We start from the raw sequence: 18,844 nt of genomic DNA on the forward strand, positions 1-18,844 counted from the left end.
ATTATCAGCACAGGAGCAGTTCAAACTGATATCACATAATTTACGTCTTTGTGATGATTGGTTGATATACCAAGGGAGGCTAGCTGCCTCTGCAGTGTATTTTTTCTAAACACTCTCAATGGTTATTGGCTATTTTTTTTTTTAATCAATGGGTTCTATAAGTACCAACACTGCACGCCCAATCAAATACTTCCCAACTATATAGTATGCGAGAACAATAAGCGAAAATATTACCTACTTCCGGAGAGATTCTGAAGTCCGCATTCGATGGACACTTTAATATCCCATGAGGCCACGGGGAGTATTTATGAATGGCAGTGAAGCGACGTAACTGATGCTGGTAGGTCACATGACAGTAACAACATGGCGGATGTAGTACGTCCGAATTTCATATATACTATAGAACAGTATTTTTAACAGTTCAAATGTAGTACCTACTCAGACAGTATATAATTTTGGACCGTCTCTGGCTATGGATTTGCCTTACCTGTCTCCACAGACTCCGAACGGCAGATTCGGCATGTTTGATGAAGAGCAGGGGTGCTTCTGACTTCTGTAATATTTGATGGTGTTACAATAATGAAATTACAATAAGACATTCACATTCTGAGACATAAAAATGAAACTAATAACTGGGAATTTTATTTAACATTCAATTGTCCTCCTCCCGTTTTCCACCTCAAAATTGAGGGTAGGCTGTGGCTCCCCTGATGAACCGACACTGCTCTGAAGGATGACCGTTACTGGTCTGAGCTGGTTTAATGACTTTAAAATGAAAAAGCCGATGTGGTGAAGTCTCGCCGCAACTGCTACATCCAAAATTCCTTTTCCATTTGTTCATTTACAGCACTGGAGCAAAATATAGGTCAGCCCATTCTCAAATGCACCAGCTTTGGTGGGCTCCATCCGCTAAATCTGACACCGTCTACACACTCACACACTCGGATTCATTTTCTGTGCAGGGAACGGCCACTTGGATTACATGTCTGACACTGCACACAATGCATATTCAGAATCCACACACCAAGAGAGTTCTGGGTAGGCTGTTTCCATGGCAACAGCCAGATGTTGTGCACATTAGGGCCTCTGCGCTCTCCAGAATCCGCGAGTGGAGGCATCTGCTAGCGTTTTCCCCCGAGCCAGCTTAAAATAGCCAGAGGAGAAAGTTATGCAGCAGAGGTGAGCACCAGCAGATTACAACTAAAGAAAGTAGATTATTAGTTCACCCAAAAAAGGAAATTCTGTCATCATTTATCTCACTCTTATGTCAATCAGACATGCATTATTTTCTTTCTTCCATGAAACACAAAAGGAGATGTAAGGCAGAAAGTCTGATTTCCTCTCTTCCATACAACAAAAGCAAAATCATTTAAACTGGCAATCCAAAAACAGTAAATAAATGAATTAATGCATTAGTAAATATATAAAAACGTCCTGACAACGAGGTGTGTGTATATGACTCGAGCATGCTAAATGCATGAATTAAATCACTATAAAATAAACCCACCACACCCTGAGTTAAAATGTACATCAAAAAAGAAAAATGAAAAAGTAGTCCCAACTAAAAATCCTCTGTTCAAACATACAATTTTCAGAAAAGTAACAACTACAAACAGCCAGACATAACTTAACCACTAAAGCAGATTTATGCTTTCCTGTTGCTTTTAAAGAGCATTTTTATAGTTACATATTTTTTCTCAAATGGAAAAACTGATTCTCAACCAGAGTTTCTACTAAAATAAACTGAAACTATGTGAAAGCCGTTTCTAAATACGATAAGTATATTCCATCATTAACAATCACAGCATCTGAAAAATACTAAACACTGGTGGAATGATGGAGTTCAAATTCATACACCAGACAAAATTAAGTCATTCTGGGAAAAGTTTAAAACTTTTTTGTTTTGTTTGTTTTTTAAATGGAAAACTGACTACTACAACTGCAGGTTGTGGACACATCCATTAAAAGTGTTTCTGGTAAAATGATGTATTTAATGGATGCAGTTTTCCCGGGAAAGTGACTAATCACATTGACATGAAAGTTGCACAAACATTAGCCTTCATAAACATTTACAAATCTGTTACAAACATAGGCTACTGACAGATGAAATGAATAAAATGTGCACGGGTTCGAAAGATTTTGCTTGCATTTTAATCGTATTCAGATTTCAATACGAATTAGACACCGCAGACATGAGAAAACAATGACAAACTCCTAAATAAATGATATAGCTATTTATATCAATATTTAACCTTAATGCTTACCTTTATGTCCGGTACCATCTGTCTCACTTTAAAGGTGGTTTTGGACCCTGTCAACATGATTTCAACCTAAAACGGATCCGAACTAACAGGATAAATGGTGTATTTGGAAGAGGTTTAGTGGTGAAGGTTTGATCTGGTCCATGTTACTGAAATCGGATGGTCCGCGCGCTGTCTGCATCACTTTCACACATTTCTGCCTCCGAACTGTTAACATATCCAACTAAACGCCAAATCCTCTCTACAGCAAATCTATTTCCACACAGAGAACGCGCTTTTCCATCGCATTTGTTTACAGCCCCTTCGCCATAGTGAAATGACACGGGTGTTACTGAGTAACAAAAACCAGGAGCGAGTCTCTTAAAGGGCCAGTCCCGCGAAAGACACTCAATGCGCTTCTGTGCGCTGCTTCCATCAGGGATCAAAACCTTGAGAACTGCAGCATTTTTCCACATCAGTGGCTGTCCTCGAAGTAGCATACTACCGTAGTAGCCTACTCTTAGTCTTACTATTTAGGCTACACAGTGCATATAGTATGCACAGCCTACTGTAAATAGCTTGCACATATTGTGTGTGAAACACTCACATGACGTCTAATATTTGTACCGTACACAACAGAGCACGATGCAGTGTGTAATGTATCTCACAATGTAATGCATTCGTTTTGAACTTTCATTTACAGGGTGATGGACTAACATCTGCGCCGGGGTTAGGTCAGGTTTGGCTGGTTAGCATAGCCCTGTTAGCCCCTACTGGAAGACACACACCTTTTCCATTGACATCCATTCAAAATTAGCTATATATTCTTTTTTTCTCTATTATAGTAGCCTATTATAAAATGGAAAAATATATTAGTAGATGTTTTACCAGTGCCCAGGTCTTTTTTGGAGACTCTTAAAGCATGACATCATTGAGACTGCAAAAGATAAGCTTCCAGCCATACATGAAATAATTTAAGGGGCAAGCATGCAAATTATTAACTTATTTATTTTGTTAATTAATAAAATGTATAAATATTTTGTTAATTATTATTTTTGCAAATTAAGACCTTATCAATTCCCATTAGTATTTCAAAATTCTTAGCTAACAGTAGGCTATGGCAATATGCTATTCCAAGCAGAGGCAGTATCTTCAATTTTTTTAATAATTGTTTGACAAAATAATTAAGTATATTGAATATGTTTGTGTGTATAACACTATGAGTATATATCAGTTTGAGAATATCTATCTATCCATCCATCCATTCATCTGTCTGTCTACTATGCAAAATGCATACAACAATCAGTTATTCATATTGCATTCATAATTTCTTTGTATGACAGCCTGGCCAAAAATGTAATGAAATAAAAAATTACACAATTTATCAAAACATTTTGTTCGCACAATTTCCCATGTTTCATTGCGTTATCAGTCACACATAAAAAAAAAAAATTAAACCAAGCACAACTATGCAATAGGCTTACAAAATCTTTAATACATTTTTTTTACAACATTTAAATAAAGATGTCAATTTTCTTAGGCCATCCATCCATCTATCTCCTTATTAAGCTATCAATACAATTATTTTAAAAATGGTATAATCCATTTAGCAAGCAGATACATTTCTAAATCTATCAGTATCTAAAATAATAGCGAGGGACAGGCAACGTGATTAATCTTAAGGAATCAATAACATTAGACTTGCTGCAATACAAACTTTCAAAGTTGGCAATAATTTAAATTAAAAAAAGAGACATGCAAATACTAGAAAACTAAGTACTATATAAAATATAAAGTACATTCTATCATTCATAATCACACTATTTAATCATAATCACACATTGCAATTCACAAATGAGAAAAAAGCACTTGATATTCCCATAGCTTTGGACACTTAGTTACCTTGTCCTTGCAGTATCAATGAAGCATTTCACAGCAACCTCCACCAGACAGGCGTTGTCAGATTTTGTGCGAGCAGCATCAGCGTTCAGACGGATATGAACTGATGCAGTGTGCACTGTGTGGAAAAAGGCTTCTTGAAATTGATACCTGCACAGCAAAAACAAATGAAAACTGATCCCAAAGATATCAGTGTTGCTATTACTAATTGATCAGACTCTCACTTTGAATTTATTAGAGCAAAAGAACTCAAGCAATAGCCCACAAAAATATCTCATAAATAAGACAAATGTCCTGAGCCCTAATCTGGAAACTACTAAAATGTATAGGTTTATATTCTCACATTATAAAGCAAACTAGCTGCCAATAATCCAATATACATCTGAATTAGGGCGAGGAAACTTTATTTACCCTTTACCCTGTTGACTGTGTTGTGACACAAGGCAAAGATCACATGCTGTGGTAATTAGCAGTCTTAAATGGCAGGCAGTGCTTTCTGGGAATTTCATTTATATGACTTTACCTTGCAGTAACTTTACACATTTTTGAAACAATTGGAAGGAAAGATGTCAGCTGCATTTTGAGGAAGGAAGTTGCATGCTTGCCTATGGTTTTTGTTCTCGTTAACTTGATTCAGGGTTTACACATTATTTCAGTGACTGGATATCCGAGGCCTGTTGCCAAGGCAATATTTCTAATTATAATTTAGTTTAACTTGATGTGACAAAATCACTAAAAAAACAAAACAATATATATATATAAACAAAAATAACTATACACTAACGATAAAAACAAAAACTAATAAAAATAACAAAAATCTCAATGATATTTAAATAACACTGCTGGATATTGGGATTACTGGAAAAAAATTGAGGTTGCATTAAGTTATTGGATTATAAAAGCAGTAAAATATTCAGTATATTCAGAAATGTCCTTTATTTATTTATTTATTTATTATTATTTTGCAAATTAAGCCCTTACTAATTCCCATTAAAATTGTCCATGACTGTGGAAACCTTGTAGCTGAAAGCTTGTGTCACTGTAAAAAATAAAATATGTTTTTATTAAGAAGACTCTATAGTCAGATGTAGAGAGCAAGAGTGGAAGATAAAATTAGTACAAACAACTGTTTAAATACAATGAGAATTTTATTAAAACGGTGCAAAAATAAAATAAAAATAAAATAAAACTAACATAAAAATCAGATGTTCTTTCCACCTAGATTGCACTGTCACACAGCCCGGGGTCACCTCTCAAACACAGAGAAAGGTAAAACGGCTGAAAACAAACACAAATCGCCCAATTAGCCAGAAGTAATGCACAAATATGATTAGATAAATTGCATCTGCCAGTTCTGTACATGCAACAGTTTCAGTCTCATGCAAATTGGAGAATGCTGATGACTGTAGCTCTGTCACATCCATGAAAACATACCATATAAAAATAGTAAGTAAGCTACGTCATAACAAAACAAAGCCCACTGTATTAAATAAGAGAATTTAGTGTTTGAAAACTGATGGTGGACGCCACCAACACCATCATTAAAAAATGTACTCAAAATGTGATTAAGTAGCATAATTCGCTTTAAAATAGAAATTAGGAAACTTCAGGAGGTCCGTCTGTTTGACAACTAGTCATGTAAGAAAGAACATCCTAGTTCCAGAACTAAACATCCCAGTCTTTTGAAAAATCTTACTACAAATATATATTTTCAAATCATACCTTGTCAGATCGCACTGATGGAGAAATGAGTTTGTTCACAAGAAACTCTCTGATTTAAGAGGCTTCTCTTGTCAGACAGCGCCGTACGCACCAGAATACTGACTCCACCATCGGTTCAGCTGACTTCAACTCAGGGTACGGTCCTACAGCATACATTCAAATCTTTAAAAAACACTGGAAAACTGCTTTTGATTTACAAAAATAACTTGAACGTATTTATACATTTTTTATTTCTTAATACAAAAATGTTTGCACTCTTATTGAAGTCCAATGCTCGGGGTGGCTGAATGACCTTTCCATTTGTTAAATAAATGGATCCGTTAAACGCAAACTACGAGTACATCGGAAGGAGAACATGAACTCCAACTAGCTGTCATTTCACCGACAATTTCCTCTGGTTTGTGCCTTGAAGCTGCAATATATTTGCAAAAGCACAATTTACCAGACACGCTCGCACACACGCACACGCACACGCACACGCACACACGCACACACGATGAATTCCTTTTTGCGACTTAGAGTGGAAATCTGGGTAAATGGTATATGCCTTACATAAGACCAAAAAAAGTTAATTGCTTGCATTTTATATTCAAATGTGCCTGACCAAATGAAACAAACAAACAAACAAACAAACATAAAAAGCAGCAGCAGCAGCAGTGTACTCTTTGTCCCTTATTTACACTATAAAAATGAGTCTCAAAAGGTCACTAGGGAGGCATTGAGACAGAAATAGGGGAGATAATGAAAAAGAAACCTAAACAAGTGTGCCATCTATTGGTTATGCGAGTGAATAACGTGTCAAAAATATCTCGCTTTCAGTTGGGGAGAAAAAAAAATGAAACCATTAACCATCCATCTTGCTGGACCGTAATAGGAAATTTAGTGCTTTAAAAGTGAACGTTGAATAAAAATTAATCTAAGCTTTGAAAACACAGGAGATACCATATAAAGAGGTATGTTGAAATTGTTAGGATACTAGCCTGACATATTTTTAATTGTGCAAATCACTAATGCAAATGTGGGAACATTGGAGATGCAATGTGGCCTTGAGCTGACACAGTTATACGAATATTTGCATTCGACTGATTACATTAGTTATTGAGTGTTTCGGAAGCAGAGGGGGTTCACTACAACACCAGCTCTTCATCTGGAGTACACCAACACTCACCCACATCAAATGAACATGATCACAGCAGCAACATCCTCTTATGGTGCTAAGAGCCCATTTCACATGAGCAATGAGAGGGTAAAGGGATAGTTCACCCCAAAATAAAGAATCTGTCATAACTTATTCCCTCTCATGTCGTTCTGAACCTGTATGACTTTCTTTCTGCTGTCAAACTCAAATTGAGATGTTTAGCAGAATGTCCAGGCTGCTCTTTTCCATATAATGAAATTGAATGGGGCACTCTGCTCTGCAAAACGGTGTAACTAAACATTTAGTTAAAATGGAGCAAAAACTGATCTTCTGAACTGAACTGATCTATGGTAAAACATTAGAGATGGGCAGACGGGTTTGGCTTATCCACACTCAGATTCAGAGAAAACGGAGTAAGTGTTTGCAGTCCAACGTAGCTCTCAAAATCTCATTCGCACGTCCACATTGGTGGGTTGTGCTTATTTGCAAGACACCATGTACCATTATCCTCACTAAAGTCAAATTTGTCAGTAAATGAGCAGAGGGCAAGACTTTGTGTAAATAATAACTTATGGTCTATTACGCACATATTTGGTATATACCGCAGTTGTATGCTTCACATTTACTTTCATTGTATGGAAAATGGACAATTTCATTTTCTATTTGCCAGTCGTACGGGTTTTGAACTGCACGCAAGAGAGAGTAAATGACAGCATTTTCCATTTCTAGCTGACTCGTACAACTGGATTTATCAGAGGCTGCACTTTCTGATAACAGTGTAAAAGGATTTTGAAAGCGTTTGTCACAAAATCTCGACTCAAGGTGCATCGTATAGTTTAGAGAGATCTGCTAGCATCCCATTACGTCCACAAACATTGAAAACACTAGAATCAGCACTGTGAATCCAAAACCAAACAAAAGTAGAAATTCAGTTCAACAATCCTCATTGGAGGACTGAACTAAGACTGAAAAGGCAACTAGGAAACAAGTGAGTTTGCGCACAACACAGTGGCACCAACCCTGACCTCCGCGGTCCACGCAAGTGAAACCGCAAACTCTGCCTCCAAAATGGAGCAAACCGCCAGACTAGAAGCACAGCAACATAACAGTCTATTCATCTAAAACCCACATGCACAACCTCTGGACATGAGAAAAGTGCTTGATTTGGTGCAGCAACTACTGCGTCTATCAATAATCTTGTGTCCAGTGAATTTGATGGAAGCTGATGCGTTAACCCCAATATCATAAAGGAACACCATTTTATTTGGTGCAGCAGAAACATTTGAAGAGGTCAGAAACTGTTTTCAACATCCGCCCCCTTTGACCTGCAAGTACCTAGAACTATTTTATCAATATTACCAACATAATACTTGAATACTACCACATGATGTACCATTTCCAAACAAATATGTCCGATTTCTTTACTTGAAAAAGGGATTTCTTTGAGCTAATTTTAAAGGATTTGCACTTTTAAATGTTCTTGAAACACGTAATAGAACGGAAATGACTGCGATTTTTAATCAGGGCATATAAAGACCTAAAACGAACACTTTGTCTGTCAAGGTTTAGCTCCATAAATTAAACATCTTAGAAGCGAGAAAGCACCACATTAGCAAATTTAAGCCAACTAAGTATGGCTTCAAAAGGGGTGCAAGTTAAAGTATTGTAGCTTTACAGTAAAATGGGCCAATGTGGATAACACTCGAAGCTAACGAAGTGTTGTTGCCTTACGCTCACAATATGGCAAGTCTTGTTTTGATTACAGCTGATATAAATGAATTAATTGTAGCTAATATAAATATGCATTTTCTGGTTGTGCTTAATGTGTATTTTGGGGTACGCGGCATGTTCATGTGATGCAACGTTGCATGTTGTGTTCAAATGTCTATTGCCCGTGTTCTACATTCTCGCCACAAGGAGGAGACTAGGAGACAGGTTAGAGGATGACCACGTCAAGCAAATGTGTGAGGAGCTTAAAGCTCCTGCCTATGAGCCACAGCAAATGTAACACAACAGCAGTCCCATTTCCGAAATGCCTATTCACTGTGGACACAGAGTCTCAGTAACCTGGTTCAAAAAGGCCGATCTTATGTCTTAAAGCAAGATCCACACAAACAGGATATGGTGGTTCACATGGGGGCTCCAATGAGTCCTATATGAGAGAAACGGGACAGAGATTGTCCATTCAAAACCTGTGGATGGCCGGCTCTGTTTCCCGTCTCTTCAACTCCTCTCTGTAACAGTACGAGCAGTAATTGCCCGTCTCGGGGTGACCGTAGTAATTGCAGGTAGGCGTTCGGCATCTGCTGGACTGCAGGTTTGCAAGGCCACCCGCACTGCCCAAGGAGTAATGCCTCACAGGCATCGGCCCATTGCGTACGTCCAAAGTAGTGCGCAAGTCCCGCAAGCCATTTGTATAGCCTCCGGTAGGTTCGGTTGGGTAGTCAGTTGGGTCATGCTCCTGGGAAAAAGATGCCAGGCAGGGGGTGATGATACGGGATGGGCTACCCAAGCTGGTGGAAGGTGGGTGGTACTGGGAATGGGGAGGGCCCTGTGCTAGGGGGCAGTGTCGGGGCAAGGTAGCATAGGATGGTAGGCCTGGGTAAGAAGACGGCGAACCTCCTGCCAGCTGCCGTCGTGTATCCATGTAACCGTGCACATGTAGATGCTGTGTAATTGGGGTAGGAGAATGGTCAATGAAGGTGGGCCTTGGGATTGGGACCACACCCGAGTACATCATCGGGCTGAAAGAAGTTGACTTCAATGCGTTAAAAGTAGGAGGGGAGTTATCAGTAATTTCCTCTTTGCTTTCAAAACTTCGGTAACTCAGCTCAGGCCCGTCCTTTTTCAGTTGAGATCCACTAGTTGCAAGACCTGCTGCTTTCCGTTCAGCTTCCCTCCTTTGTTCCTGTTCGGCACGGAAGCGCTCCTCGGCATCCATTAAGTATCGTTGGATCATCTCCTCCTGGAACGGCTGACGGTTGCTAGTAGTGAGTACAGCAGCGAAGATGTACTTCCTTTCTCCTTGCATTGCGGATCGGAGGATGCTAAGACTCACTTTCACATCCGAGCTGTACTTAAAAGGGTCACTATCTGAAGAGTAGCTTCCGTTTTGCCGCTCACTTATTGAGGAGGGTGAACCTTTCCCAGAGTCCTCGGAGCCGGTTTGAATGGAAGGAGAGCTGTCCTTACTGCCTTTACGACCTCTCAGAGAGCCTTTCTTCTTCTCCAGACCCTCTTGTTTGCCTCCACTTCCACTTGCGTTCTTCCCCGTCATCAGGCCTCCCACATTCTTCTTCAGCTTACTGCCTAGGCTCTTGCCAAAGCTACCCAGCTTGTTGGCAACGGAATCAGCACGTTTCTTGTCCTTATCCTTTTCTTTGTCTTTCTTCCCCTTCTCCTTTCCAATTGTGCCAGTCGTCCCTGCTGAACAGTTACTGGATGAGCTAGAGGAGCTGGAAGATCCACCACTTGTTTTGCCTGTTGTCCCACTGGTTCCAGTAGCACTGCTGTCCCCATTGCCGTTGGAACTGCTGCTGACGGACTCCTTATCTGACTCTCCAGAGTCTGGCGGGGTGCGGGCATCCTCTCCTGCAGACGCTGTAGGTGACTCGGGTTGGGCCAATGGGGCCTGCTGTGGATGCAAACAAAATATAGTCACTAGATGATTAAGCTGGAATACAAATAACGAGAACAGTACAAAATCTGAAGGACAAGTACAAAGATTACTTTTCAATCAATGGTTTTCAACATTGTCTAACACAATATTTGAAGACCCCTATATGTGTGTTTGAATCTATTCATTTCAAGTTTAAAGTAAACATAAAAACAAATTTATTGAAGGAAAAATTAATCCAGTTTACATTTTGCTTCAATGTTTGTAATGACTTTTTAATTTGTATATAATAAATACATTTATTCAAAATATATTAATATTTACCAAATATATTACATTTATAAAAAGTATACATTTAATACAAAACAATAGTAAAATAAAATGTTAAATGTAAAAATCAGGACAATGTCATTACATAATTAAGTTTTTGATATTCGAATATGGGTGCATAAAAATGCTTTGGATGCACTTTGTTGTCAGAGTAAAGTGTTTACCAAAGGTTTCTGGTTAACAGTTAAAACTAAACCAGTTAAATTATTAGCCCGGCAAAGCAAGCTAGAAGCTCACCTGTACCTCACAGGGTAGAGGAAGCCAGGTGACAGTCATGTAGCTGTGCAGCAGATGGAGCTTGGCCTCCAGAGATAAGGTTACACTGAAACCAAACAATAGGGAGGTCAAAGTGCAGATATTCACTTATAAGTGGTATTCAAACTGCCTTTGACGATAGCAGACATGGAAAGTAAACAAATGTGCATGTTTCATGAAAAAAGCATAAATGACATTAGCAAAAGTAAAACACTTATTTGAAGTAGGGTTGTAACGGTATACCGGTATGGCGGTTTATCGCGATATTGACTTGTACGATTATCATATCGTGAACATTTGCTTATCCACGGTTTTGGAAAAAAAATTAAAGCAGATCTCAAATGCGCATATGCAACTTATTTCCACTTGACTACTCCACCTATACATGTGCACTGGAGAAAATGTCTGAGACTGAGGCTGCGAATTCTTCGAAAAAAAAAGTTAAAAGCTGCAGTGTGGGAATACTTTGGGTATCCGAAAAACGAACGTGGGTTTTTCCTTGAAGATTGATATCCAGTTGTGTCCAGAAATATGGACGAAGAGTGGCTGCAAAATGAGGAAATATGTCAAATATGTTCTCCCATATTCGCGAACACCTTCCCTCCCTGCAGATAAAGTTCCATTTATAACTTAAGTCCATATTATTTACGTGTTGCTGAGGGAATTTACAATATAACGCAGATGTCACGTAAAATGCGCGATTTGATAGATGGATGAATAAATCTAAAATATAGCTGTGCAATAAATAAAATCGCTATATGAGTGTGTCTATTAAACAGCGCAAAAAACTGTAAATCTATATTCTGCTTGTTCAGCGTGTCTGTGTGAATGAGCAGCACCGTTTCACCTAGTACATACTCAAGTATGTGGGACGCTCATGGTGTTTAAAGCGTCTGCCGTCTCACTCACTATATAAGGACGTGAACACATGAACATATCCAGAGCTGCTCTGAGAGAACTAAATGAGCATTTCATAATTTTGTTGAAAATAATCATTGTCAAATACACTCTGACTGAAACTCATAGGATTTTAGTACAACCTGTCAAAATAAAAATTATCTTAAATAATAATTAATAAATTAAGAATTTTTTTAATTCAATTGATCAAACATGTTTGTTCAAATGGGAGATCTGCAGCTTTATTTTTTCTTTCTTATTTTTTCAAAAGGTAGATTAAAAAAGTTTGTTTTAATAAACCATATGTTCAACCAAAAAACCCTATCAGTTTTCATTAATTTAAGGTTCATTGCAGCTGATAATAATAATCATTGTTTAATACCGTAAACCGTGAAACCGTGATATTTTCTGAGACTATTATCATACCGTGAAAATCTCATACCGTTACAACCCTAATTTGAAGTATTTAAAGAGATATTCAAGTGAAATATTTTAAAATAGCATATCAAATATTGACAAATGTAAAACCTGGAAATAAGAGGGTACTACAGATGCAACACTGAGCTATTTGAGTGCCTCTCTGTGTTCCATTCATAGCAAGAATTTAGCTATAATCTGCATTAAAGAACAAGAGTTGCTAATCTTGAGTGTTGGCCAACAGCGCTGAGTTCCAACAGGCTACACAGTGCTAATGCCTTCATTAGAGTCAGTCATTACTAAACTCTGCTGTAGATAAGTCAGAGCTGATTCATTTGGCACTACATAGTCAAAATAACCTGAATACTTTCATTTTTCTGGGCAAATTTGGTATATGCACAACACACAGCAATTACAAGAATGTTCCAGGTTTAAAACAAATCAAAAATCTATGTATGGCATTTAGAACATGCTGTTGATTACCAAAGGGAATAATTTCAACTTCCCTCAGAGTGGACATAAATAGCATGGATAAATTACTAATATATACTACTAGTACTAATCGCTTCAAACTGGACATGCAGGTTTTTTTTACTGTAAACATTTTATGCTTGTTTTTTTTTACAAACGGAGTCTAAATTATTGTCTGTGGTAACTGACAGCATATCAGAAACATTGTCCATTGAGTGTAACTACATGCATGAGGAGCAGTTTTCTAATCAACCTATAATGTAATGTCTACCTTGCTAGCATCACATTGTCATTGTCATCTTTGTCCCATTCCCAGTCTTCCCCAGGATCCACAGCAAAGTGCAAAGGCAGCATCTTATGATCCGAGTCCGTCAGAGGGATCACCACTGTGAAAGTTTTTAACAAACAAAAGGTAACAAACGGTCAGTGCATTTCTGAATTACACTACTCCACTACTTATTTATACTTTTATATTTATTTATACTTGGCTTATTTACAAACACAATGTAGTATTCAACTGAATTCTTAAGACTGCAGCCCTAAAGACCTTTGAAAAAATAAGCTGCATAAAGCAGATAAAGACTTTCTGGCAAGCATAAATTATTGCAGTTTTTTTTGCTCTGTCCTGGTTTGCAAAACCGGTTTATCAGGCAAGAACAGCACACTGCATGCAACAACAAAAAAAGCAAACAGATTTGCTACATATAAACCATTCCTCACCTTGTTCTTTGGAACAGTCCTTCTGCTCCATTGAGACCAGGGCAGAGAAATGGGCCTGGTCATATGCCAAAACGAGAGGAGAGCGGTGACACTTGTTGGCTGGTACTTCCAGAGGCAGGTAAATCCCTCCAAATGGGATTGGTGCAAATGCTAAACAAGTGACAAAAAAGACAGAGATATCTGAGACAAACTCTGAGATATGCTTCGTTTGTGGAACATGGAAGGACAAATGGAAAATTCATTATTTAAAAGGGACATAGTCAACACTTATGCCATTTTATTTTTCTCCCTTAAAATCAGCTTATATTATGTCATAATTTAGTTTAACACAACCATTTTGAAATTCTGCTACAGTCATATGCTAATTAAGGATGTGACTGTGAGCACATTTTCATGGGTGGGCAAGTGATGTTACCAGTGTTGCGACTGAACACCGGTAACACCAACTATCGCAGCACTGCTAATGCTAATGTGCTCATGGTTACATTATGACCATGAAGATTTGTGACAGAGCCATTTTCCCAGCATAGCTTCAATAGACAAGGGAGGGAGTTTTGCATTGTGAATGTTAAAGTATTTCAAAGTGCGTCAAAATACCCTCATTAAAGAAATCGTTAACCCAAAATTGAATATTGTGTCTTTATTTACCTTCTCCCCCAGAGTCCCTCAGCATGGTGTCAGCCACCACCACTATCGGCCTGCGGAGCACGTGAGCAAGAACGAAGACATGAAACTCCTCCAGGCTCTCATATACCGGCTCCTCTTGTGACTCGGCACTGCGGGACACAAAACACAATCAAAGCATTATCATAACACTCCAGAAAACCTGTTTACAACTTAAAATCTAGAAAATAAAATCAGTTGAAATCAACAGACCCGTTGCTGCCGTTGGTGCTGTAGTGTATCCTGGGTTCACTAGATGCCAGTTTCAACAACTCATTCCACTCTCTCTGCCACTCTTCTTCTGTGTAAACCAGTCCCGACTGCACACAAATTCACAAAGTTAAACATAATTAGGTTTAAGTTTAAATTAAAAAAAATTTAGCCTATCATTTAAAAGTTTGGGGTCGGTAAGACTTTTTAATGTTTTTGATAGAAATCTTATGCTCACCAAGGCTGCGTTCATATCATCAAATATAGTCAAAACTAAAACAGTAATACTGTGAAATATTAATACAATTTTAAGTGCCCCTATAACTCATTTTTGTGAATGTAAAAGGTCTGCAAAAGGTTTAAAGATCAAAGCGCATGACAAATAAAGTTATTGTCTTCCAAAAGAAAGAATTAATTCTTAACTGAATCGTCAGCAATTCTAACTCACTTCCTAAATTGAAAATTAGCATATTGCCAACCTATGATATTCATTGTCTGTCCAGGAACATCTACTTTGACCTGCCCTCAAACACTGTGGCAATAGCTGAGGCCTGGAAGTTTGGTTTGTGTTGTCGACATGTTGAGAAACCGGTTTTCTGCACTGCAAATCCACTTTAAATGCACTTCAAAAGGAGGAGGACTCTGGCTTGAATTGATACGGTAAAACTGACGCCATTGTATCACTGTGAATCAGGGGCTGAGGAAGGCTCCAGAGCTGAAATTCAGACATGGTAATGGGCGTTTCGTTTCTGACGCACACTGTAAATGGTAGACCAATCACGACAGACTGGGCCATCTGACCCATCGGAGCAGAGTAAGCTCTTGAAAAGGAGGGGTTTAGAGAGACAGAATCTTCGAACGAATCATTTTTAGACTCTTGAGGAGAACTGAGGAGATATGCAATGTATATTCGAGTAAAATAAAGTGTTTTTTGACCTTGGATGCATACAAACCTATTGTAGGAGACTCCAAAACAATCTATATCTTATATAGATATACAACATCTAAAATAAAATGTTTCTATTTAAAATATAATTTATTGTGGTGACGGCAAAGCTGAACTTTATATTCATTACTTCATTATTACTCCAGTCTTCACTGTCACATGATTCTCCAGAAACCATTCTAATATGCTGCTAAAGAAACATTTATTGTTATCAATGCTGAAAACAGCTGTGCTGCTTAATATTTTTGTGGAAACCGTGATACTTTTTTGTAGGATTCTTTAAAGTGTAGAAAGTTCAAACAAATCATTTATTTAAAATAAAAAATATTTTTTACATTAAATGTTTTACGGTCACTTTTGTTTAATTTAATGCTTCTTTGCTGAATAAAAGTATTCATTCAACAACAAAAAAAATAATTTTTTTTTGAACAGTAGTGTATATTTTAATTAAAAAGCCTAATACCAAATTGATTAGTGTTATCTGCTGCAATCTCTTTGTACAAAATAATGAACCAAAGGTGCTCTAACCTCTTTGTTCTGCATGGTTTGTTGCCATCTCCACCTTCGCTTTAAAGCTTCCCTCTCCTGCCCATGATCCATCAGTGCATAGAGAGACTTCCGCAGCATCAAGTCTCGATCATGGAAGCCCCACATACCTGCATTATAATGTTCAATGTTTTAAGCATAATTACCAAGATTTCATCTGCCAGTGGTTTCTAGGTGAGTATGCAGTCCTGTTACTGTTGTTTTGGACACAATAATTAGCGTTTACTCTAAAAGTGCCTGTATGGAACTCTATCTGCCACTAATATATCAACCAGCATCCATTTTCAATGATTTCAATCTCAGGAAAAATAAACCATCTTTTAGCCTGTAAACTTTGAGCTAAATGTAACACCAACCGAAAGCTTGAATTAATCCATATAAAACTGTATAAAAACTCATCTGTTCGGTGCTGATTACTTGCAGATCAGAAGTCAGTTTGAACACTTACCCAGTGAGGCTGCATGTAACAGGCAGTTCCCATCACCACTAGTAGCCAGAGGTAATAAACTCTGACATCCAGTGCCTAAACGAGTCCACCAGTTCAATCGTCCTGTTGAAAAAAAAAAATCTCTTAAATATGTTTGGCTATAGACACTATGATACATCTTAAAAATCTTTCTATGGCTGTATCCGAAATCGCATACTGCCCTAGTCCCTACCATAAAAAAATAAAATAAAAAACTATGTAAACAAAGTTGTCGACAAAATGTCCGAATTCACATTCATAAAACAGCAGGCAAAAAGTACCTGGATGACCTACCATTTCCGGCGAGTGCACATCCAATGGACACTTTATTATCCCATGAGGAGATTGGCAGTGAAATGACGCAACTGGCACTGGTAGTTCACATGACAATGACAACATGACAAGTGTAGTATGTCCAGATTACATTCATACTACACACATCCTTACTAAATAGAACATACTTTTTTAACAGTCACACAGTAATTACTTATCAAAATAAATTCAAACACCGACAGTATGCAATTTCGGATGCAGCTTAGGTCTCTGTTCCAAAACCAAAGTGAGCTGGCTATGTAGGCAGAACTGGAAGGGCAATTGTGAACCAAGTGAAATATCAATCATAATATACTTATGATTAGATTCATAATTCACCCAAAACGATCAATAAAAATTGTTAAATCTAATTAAAAAAAATAGTATTTTACCATTATTTGTGTGTGCTGTGTATCTTGTGCTTATTATAGTGTCATGCTAATGGAAAACTCCTGTGTGCGTCACATAAGGACCAGTATATGTATGATGACATGGCATTTCTGCCAATGTAGGGCATTTCAAAATCAGTAACTTATGAGGTTACAGTTCAGTCAGGATGCTTATATTGACAGAAGACAATAATGCAGCTAACAGAAATGTAATGTTAGAAATTTCTCACTATAAAACTATTATATTATAAAAATATTTAGTTCATCTTGAAATAAAATGACTAACCCGCATGCTCCAATGCCACCATCATAGACTGCTCAATGAGGTCTCTTTCGATGAAGCCGCGGAAGTCGTCTCTGTAGACGGTGAGGTCAGGCAACTGGAAGGTGCAGAGCGGAGTGTCCAGAAGCGGCTCGTTGCTGCCGCCCGTACTCGACACGTGCGAGCGAGCCAGAGAGACGATGGTGGAGCTGGCGTGAGAGATCCCCCTCGTCAGGCGCTTCTCCGTGGCTGCTGCCATGATACATGTTCAGATTACAGCGTATACTGGAGAATATGAAACTAGACACTGGTAACCTATTATCTGGCTGACCTATTCTTATCACTCCTTTCAATTCGAAAAAACAATGTTAGTCAGGTGAGAGTGGGCAAGGCTTTGAAATTACATAATAAGCAACTAGTGACATGATCAGAGTAAATCAATTACATAAATTATGTAACACCATTTGAGAAATGAGGTCAGGCCATGCAGGCGTTTAAGTGCTTTTCGTACCTTGCACAACCTCATCTTGGCGATGCAAAAGGGACCGCCCTGTTCGTGCCATCTCTTTCTCAAAGGAGGGGTACTCTCTCTCCTCAGCAAGGGTGCATGAGAGGTTCCCAGCATGCACTTGTCTCAGCTGCTCAAAGTCACTCAGCGCAGCTGAGAGGTCCCAATTCTTTCCTGTGAGGAGAGTCACAATCATGAAGTGTGCAAGTAAATAAGAGGTCATAGATCCTCTTAGGAGTTTAATATTAACCCAGTATTGTTAGGTGCAGCAGAGTTCAATAACACATTCCATTGCAGTAGCTTGTGTAAATATTGGTCTTTACTGACTGTAAAGCGTGCATACTGCAGAACTATGTATATTTTAACTCATTCTCGTATCTGCAGTGTTGCTAGGCAACATGTGCTGGGTTTGTTAAGGTTTTGTTGCACATGTTCATATAGATGCTTTAGCCACTGTTTTTTTCTCCCTCTTGTAATAGTTAATCATAAAGACCTTAGTCAGGATAGATGCCATATAGAATTCTACATGGCTCACCCAATTGGAATTCATCAATGTCGTAACTATCGGTTTTATAATATAGTTTTGAGTCTTGTTTTTAATTCAAGTCTTACATAATGTGAGTATTTCACTTGCATCAATCGAGTTTCAAATAAAAGCAAATACATTACTGCATGGTTATGTAATATTTAAACATTTTGGGTTGGTTTGTTTTTGCGTTATAGTTAAAGTGAAGTAACAGTACTCATACAACAATATAAGATTTTGGTCATTCCCCCCACCATCTCAACCAAAAGACTGACTTCTTATTGGAGCAAAATGAATGAATCAAAGCTGAA

The 18,844-nt window shown here is 38.1% G+C and overlaps 2 protein-coding genes across 9 annotated transcripts in view; both read right to left on the bottom strand.

Annotated features, from left to right (window-relative positions):
• The window catches only part of mtmr11 (myotubularin related protein 11), a 35,672-nt gene extending 32,988 nt beyond the window's left edge, over positions 1–2,684 (bottom strand). Inside the window, exons 1-3 of one of the 2 annotated variants that reach the window (XM_077214635.1) lie at positions 2,265–2,594; positions 651–1,200; positions 488–553 (exon numbers count right to left, since the gene is read on the bottom strand). Coding sequence is in view for 1 of the 2 variants with exons in the window: in XM_077214634.1 (XP_077070749.1) it covers positions 2,265–2,321 (57 nt within the window). In the remaining variant the exon portion in view is untranslated. Of the gene's footprint in view, positions 1–487; positions 554–650; positions 1,201–2,264 lie in introns of both variants that reach the window. The other variant, XM_077214634.1, reaches the window with a different exon arrangement.
• Positions 2,685–5,268: 2,584 nt separating this feature from the next.
• otud7b (OTU deubiquitinase 7B) overlaps positions 5,269–18,844 on the bottom strand; it is a 29,932-nt gene continuing 16,356 nt past the window's right edge. For 3 of the 7 annotated variants that reach the window (XM_077214585.1, XM_077214587.1, XM_077214586.1), the window contains 10 exons: positions 18,011–18,181; positions 17,524–17,751; positions 16,519–16,620; positions 16,053–16,180; positions 14,582–14,688; positions 14,354–14,481; positions 13,706–13,855; positions 13,257–13,371; positions 11,183–11,267; positions 5,269–10,633 (listed from right to left, as the gene is read on the bottom strand). In XM_077214585.1, coding sequence (XP_077070700.1) covers positions 9,185–10,633; positions 11,183–11,267; positions 13,257–13,371; positions 13,706–13,855; positions 14,354–14,481; positions 14,582–14,688; positions 16,053–16,180; positions 16,519–16,620; positions 17,524–17,751; positions 18,011–18,181 — 2,663 coding nt within the window. In that variant the 3' untranslated portion in view covers positions 5,269–9,184. The remainder of the gene's footprint in view (positions 10,634–11,182; positions 11,268–13,256; positions 13,372–13,705; positions 13,856–14,353; positions 14,482–14,581; positions 14,689–16,052; positions 16,181–16,518; positions 16,621–17,523; positions 17,752–18,010; positions 18,182–18,844) is intronic. The other 4 variants (XM_077214588.1, XM_077214589.1, XM_077214591.1 and 1 more) reach the window with 3 other exon arrangements.

Source organism: Siphateles boraxobius, unplaced genomic scaffold, assembly GCF_051911475.1.
Source record: "Siphateles boraxobius isolate OS27281-9 unplaced genomic scaffold, OSU_SipBor_1 68, whole genome shotgun sequence".
In the NCBI taxonomy this organism is placed as follows: domain Eukaryota; kingdom Metazoa; phylum Chordata; class Actinopteri; order Cypriniformes; family Leuciscidae; genus Siphateles; species Siphateles boraxobius.